We start from the raw sequence: 6,000 nt of genomic DNA on the forward strand, positions 1-6,000 counted from the left end.
AGACCTGTTTTCCAAATCTTTGGTTGGTGATTCAGTTTGTGTTAAAGAACATTATCATAACAGGGTGAGTTACGTCAGAATTTCCACAAAGTACTCATAGATTAAGTGTAGTATCTGGGGAAAAATGAAATTATCTCAGAGCTCTGTATAATGTTATTGTCCCCTCTTTCTGATAATAATCCCCCCTACTTCTGAAACAATCCCCCACCTTCTTGACTCCAAATCCTGTTTTAAGTAATTTTGATCTTCAAAAGACAAGATGATTGAATTCTGACTTGCACATCCATTATTCTTGGCTATAGGTGTTGAGGCTTCATAAACTCAAAGGCACAAAGGGCAGGTAGGCACTCAACTCCCATTGAAAAATCAGTGGAAGTTGGGTGCCTGACTCCAATCTCTGACTTTGAAAAATCTCTCCCTATAATCCCTCTTACCAACTTGCACTTGCTATGAAACTAATATTAGTGACATATGCCACATTCTCTGTCACACTGCTCAGTTCCTTTATGTTAGGGTTGTTTATTTCCCTACAAAATTAAGTTCTACTCTAGAAGCTGAATGAATGTATAACCAAAGGGAGAAAAAAAGAATAAATACACCTTCGTTACTGGTCCAGAACTGAGACATGTCAAGTTTTCTCAACTCCTAAAATCAGATCCAAAGCCCTTTAAAGTCAGTAGACTTTGGATCAGGCTCGTGGAAAGCAGAAGATACTCAGCAGCTCACTTTATTTGGCTCTACATTTCTAAAACAACATAAACAACAAAATCTAGCATGGCCAAGAAAAGTTGTATACAAAGCCTATTGAAAACTCAATGGGAGTTTGGTCACTCATTTAATCCTCAATCCTACAAACACTTACACTTGTACTTAACATTATTCACATGAGCAGTTGTAGTGGTACCCATGTGCATAAAGTTAAAAACATGCATAAGTGTTTGCAGGATTGGATCATTAAATTGGAGCAGGAGCAGGCTTTTGATTTCCCTTGAAACAACCTTTGCATTTTCATTAATTTGCTTGATCACATTTTGCTGAGAAAATATAGTACACAACCCAATCTGGCATGTGCCCCAGTTCGGCAAAGGACTTAAGCATGTGCTTACCTTTAACATATTTAAGTGCTTTGCTTAAGAGGAGTGGGGTTAATCATATGCTTAAAGTTAAATATGTACTCACTGCTTTCCTGAATTGTGGCCTAATTGAGAAAGTGCCTGGCAATGACTTGAATATAAATCATTGCATTTACAGTAAATGTATTCTTATATATTACAGAAATCACAAGCAGTAAATTAACAATACTCATTTAACTTGCCAGAAAAAATCTGAATATATAAATGCTTTAAACTGTATGTCAATCCAACCTGAATTAATTTAATTATTTTTCATGGGCTTTTCATTACAACTTTGTAAAAAAATACAATATATTTCAATACTTAAACAAAGTTGTCTCAAGGGGGATTTTGTAAAAAAAAAAAAAAACAATAAAAAATGTTTAAGATTCCAAAGCATTACCATATGTAGACTTAAGTATTATAAATGCACTTATAATATGTCTCAATATATTCAAAAATCAGATTCTTTCACTTACTATCAAGCCCTGCATTCAATGTTCTGTTTCCCCTTTAGGAGATTATGATGGCTCTGTATCTGTGATGTATGCAACTGTTATGTCCTAAGAGATGCACACTCCCTGGTCAGTGATTATGTCATGAATAGAATGTAGGTCTCCTGCTCTAACAAACAGACCACATATTTTTGTCAATCTCAGCAGCTGGGCAAGGACTGAGTGGGCCTGGTAATTTAACAACACTATCACTCACGTTTTGTCCACATTAGAATTAAAACAGCAGCTGAGTAGTATCAAGAATCCTGCACTGGCATAACTAAAATTTAGAGGATAAACCGACAACTTTTTCTCAGATGCTGTCATTCTGGTACCTTTCATGAGTGCTAAGTTATTTAATTGTGACTGTTAAGCACACAATACTGATCAAAATATGCTATGCATTTTCTAAACACAGAAAAGACCATTTATATTTTAATAAAATTAAAATAATGTTAACCTGTTCACATGGTACATACATGTGTCAATTTATTACAGTCCCAATTAATTCTATAGATAACCTCATTCTATCTTCACTAATTGAAGGACCTAAAAAAGTGTATCAATTAAAACAAGCACAGCCATTCTAAAAATCAAATCTGCACTTTTTTTACACTGTACCTATTAGAGGATTGTATATGAACTCTCCTATACATTAAGATGAATTAACATCCTATGATCATTGAGGGCTAGATGATATTCAGTGTTTCCCCAGGTCATTGCTATTAACAATCAACGGGAATTCAAAGCTACATACCAGGTTTATGACAGGATCCTATTTCTTAATTTCTCTGGAGCATTAAATAGTAAAAGTGGAGTTTTTTAACAAGACTGTTATTCAACCACTGAGAAATAGAACCTGTTTTCTAAATACTTTTAGTGTTAGCTTTCTAGTTCAGAAACCAAATTCTGTGTTAATAAATAACATACACATACTAGACAAATGTTTTGAGGTTTATATAAAAGTGTAGCAGCTTATTGAGTATTATTGGATCCTTATATGTAAAGGGGAAATCTTGTCCAAGTTTGCCTATTTTCTTTTCTTTACACATTTTTTATAATAAGACCATCTTTAGGAGTCATCAGTTTATATAGGATAATGTAGAGAAGAATGAATTAGTAAAATTGTGAGTATTTCTGACAAATATTGTGCTTATATAAAATCAGGTATTGCCATTCAGAAAAAAAACCCATGATTCTTTTCATTATCATTTCACAGTTCACTGGCATTCATTTTCTAAGGACAACTAATGACTATCTTAGGCTCATCATATCTGTATTCTATTTCGACATATCATTTGCATTAATACAAAAAATGCTGCCTTAGAATATTTGCTTAGCATTTCTGTCTTCAGTTATATGCATTTCCCCTTAAAGAGATCTGAAAAATTACTATGCTAAAGATAATATAGTTTTATGTAAATAAAAAGCAGGAGCTACAGAATAAGAGATTCCCTAAATAATTTCTGGATTAGACATATTACAATGAAAGCAGCCTATCCTTGATGATTTCAGTTTATTTCTCAGATTCTGGGGACAGAGTGGGAGAAAACAGGGGTTTTTCTTAAAACAAATTAGGACAGGGAAGATGTTCAATAGTCAATTGCTTTACCAGGTTTGTCTTGGAAATGGATATCAGACACCAGTATTACACAAGAAATGACTGCCATCTTCAGGAAAGGTTCAATATTGAATTAGCATTTATTCGATGCAAACACACGTTTATTAAAGTTGTGACGAAAATCAAGTGTAATTCAGCAAAAAATAATTTTCCAAACCCCACATCCCTCTATAAATTAAAGAGAACGAGAAATTCCTGTACCAAATCTGACACCGCTTCCTACCCAATGCCCTACTCCAGCCTCAAAGAAACAAATCTGAAACATAGGGCTTTTAGGAATTATGTGTGGCATATACACAACACAGAGAAACTGCAAATTTAACTCTTTGCGAACATCCGCTGCTTTGAATTCACAACACTGTATTCATGCTGTCACCCCTGAAATTCCTCTGCATTCCTTAACGGTTGTGTGTGTGTGTGCGCGCACCACACGCAATTGATACGACTACATAACCTATTAATCGTAACAAATGCGATAGTGAGGACAAGGAGATGTAGATCTCTACATCAAACAGGGTAATGCTTACGCTGAATAAGTCTGCGAGAACTAGAAGACGAAGACGTATTCACATCCTTACTTTGCATTCACCCTCCAAATACACCTCTGGAAGGACGTCCCTGTCTGCTCAGGCCGTGCAAGCTAAAGCTGAAATGTGACAAAACCCACAAGCTCCTTTTCCCACCTCCTCACAGTGCTTCCTTCAGCTACATCAATTTCCACTCAAATCCAAATGCTACATTTTATAAATCCGGATCTCAGGGCCAGCTCATGGGGGGGGGGGGGGGGAGGGAAGGGGGGGAAAGGCCGTTGACGTGCATCTGTTGCTTAATAAATCGAAACCACACTGGGAAAGAGAGACAGCCTGAGGTTCTTAACGTAGAAATCACCAATTAAACCCATCCTTCTACAGGCTTATGTCACGAAGAAGGGCAACAAACCCAAGCTATCACACAACCTAGCAACCCAGACACCTGCCCGGCCCAGCCCCCACCTTGTCACCGTGCCCCCGTCTTCCCCAACAAGCCAGCAGAGGTGGTATCGGCCGCATTCTGCTCTCAGCGACACCGCTATAAAATGCGGAGCAAGCCCATTGATGCCCGCAGACCTAGTCCGGCCGTGCCCTGGTGTCACTGAGAGCACAATACGGCCCGTCCGCTCCGCTGCCTGCCTCTCCACCACCGCACCCTGGGTATCTCGCCGGAGCCTCGCTCCATGGCAAAACACCATTCGCAGCCCTAAACATCTGTCGGCTGTTTGCACTCCATGTTGACACACAAGGCTGATGCCCGGAGCACAGCTCGCGGGTCAGGCCAAGTGCGGAGAGCAATCAGCTGCGCATCAACCTGTCCGCATGCCCCAAGGTCCGGGGCTCTGGGAGCTGTGGGGGAGGGGGAATGTCCTTCCCTCCCCGAGCACCTGCCGCATCCCCCGGACTGCACACCCCAGGCAGGCGCGGGGAGGGGGCAGCAGGCTGGCACTGAGAGGCTGCTGCCGGAGAACCGCATCCCTACCTCGGTGTCATAGAGCCGGAGGTCCAGCGAGTAGGGGTTGAGCAGGGACTCGTTGCGGATCTGATCCATGGCCAGCTGCACGGCGGGCAGCACGCCCCGGCCGATCTTGCTCTTCTGGTCCTCCTCCGACTGGCTGAGCGGCATCAAGCCCATGATGGAGATCGGCGTGGTGGCGTTGGGGAGCAGCCCGGCCGCCCCCCGGGAGTGCCCCCGCGCCCAGCCCAAGCACAGGAGCAGCAGCAGCATGGCAGGGCAGGCGGCGGCCGCGGCCGCGCGGGGTCTCTTCGGGGAGGGCGGCATGCTGCGGGCGGCGGCGAGGGCGCGGGCTCCCTCACGCCGGGCGCATCGCTGGGTGGCCGCTTCCCCCGGCCAGGCAAAGGGCGGCGGGGATGGGCGCGGGCAACGCCGGGCTCTGCTGCCCGCTCGGCACCGGCACCCCCGGCAATAATCCTCCTGGCAATGGCGCTTCCTCCTCCCCCGGTCCGCCCGCCGCAGCCGGCCGCGGCAAGGCGCGGAGAGAGCCCCCAGCCCGCAGCGGCCAGAGGGGACCTGCCTCCCCTTGCACTCAGCACCGCAGCCGGCCCGCGCAGCCCCGCTCCGGCGTGCGGAAGGCGGCAGCCACCATAGCGGAGTTGAGGCACCGCGAAAGGGAAGGCTGAGGAGAGAAGCCCCCTCCGGAGGCCGGGCGGCGGAGGAGGGACGCGCTGCCGCGGTGGTGCCTCCGAGGTCTGGGGGAGATGCTAGTGCCGCATTCCCCTGAAGCCGGCAGCCGCTGGCGCTCGCCCCCCCACGGCACGCGCCCCGCAGCTCGCCGGACGGGAGAGGCGGGAAGGGACACGCTCCCCCTTTCCTCCTGTAATCCCAGCCAGGCGGCCCCGCCGCTTCATCCACGCTGCCGCCGCCGCTGCTTGGGATTGTTGTCACCGGGCTTCTTCCCGCCGCACGGAATCGCTGCTGAGGAGGAGACAGCGGAGTCAGGAGATGCGGGTTTGGGCACCTCCGCCAGCCTATAGGAGGGAGGGAGAGAGGGACAATACTTGGGGGGCGGGGGGCTCGCTCCTGGCAGCTGTAGTCAGTGCCTGGGAATCCGAGATGTTTTCAGGTAGAAGGTTGCGCTGCGAACATAGAGGGACATCTGGAAACGCGGGGGTGTTTGGTGTGTAGAGGCTTTGCCATGGAAGGGCTCCATTTTCAGTCCTACTTTTGGATTAGAAGGCGATCTGTGGAAGCACAAACAGGTCATTACATGCCATGACTGGTA

General features: G+C 45.6%; 1 protein-coding gene across 3 annotated transcripts in view; it reads right to left on the reverse strand.

Moving 5' to 3' along the window:
- GABBR2 (gamma-aminobutyric acid type B receptor subunit 2) overlaps positions 1 to 5,761 on the reverse strand; it is an 877,787-nt gene extending 872,026 nt beyond the window's left edge. For 2 of the 3 annotated variants that reach the window (XM_065584144.1, XM_065584145.1), the window contains exon 1: positions 4,740 to 5,761. In XM_065584144.1, the coding sequence (XP_065440216.1) occupies positions 4,740 to 5,039 (300 nt within the window). In that variant the 5' untranslated portion in view covers positions 5,040 to 5,761. The remainder of the gene's footprint in view (positions 1 to 4,739) is intronic. The other variant, XM_065584143.1, reaches the window with a different exon arrangement.
- Between the last annotated feature and the right edge of the window lie 239 nt (positions 5,762 to 6,000).

This window comes from Chrysemys picta, chromosome 2 (genome assembly GCF_011386835.1).
Source record: "Chrysemys picta bellii isolate R12L10 chromosome 2, ASM1138683v2, whole genome shotgun sequence".
In the NCBI taxonomy this organism is placed as follows: Eukaryota; Metazoa; Chordata; order Testudines; family Emydidae; genus Chrysemys; species Chrysemys picta.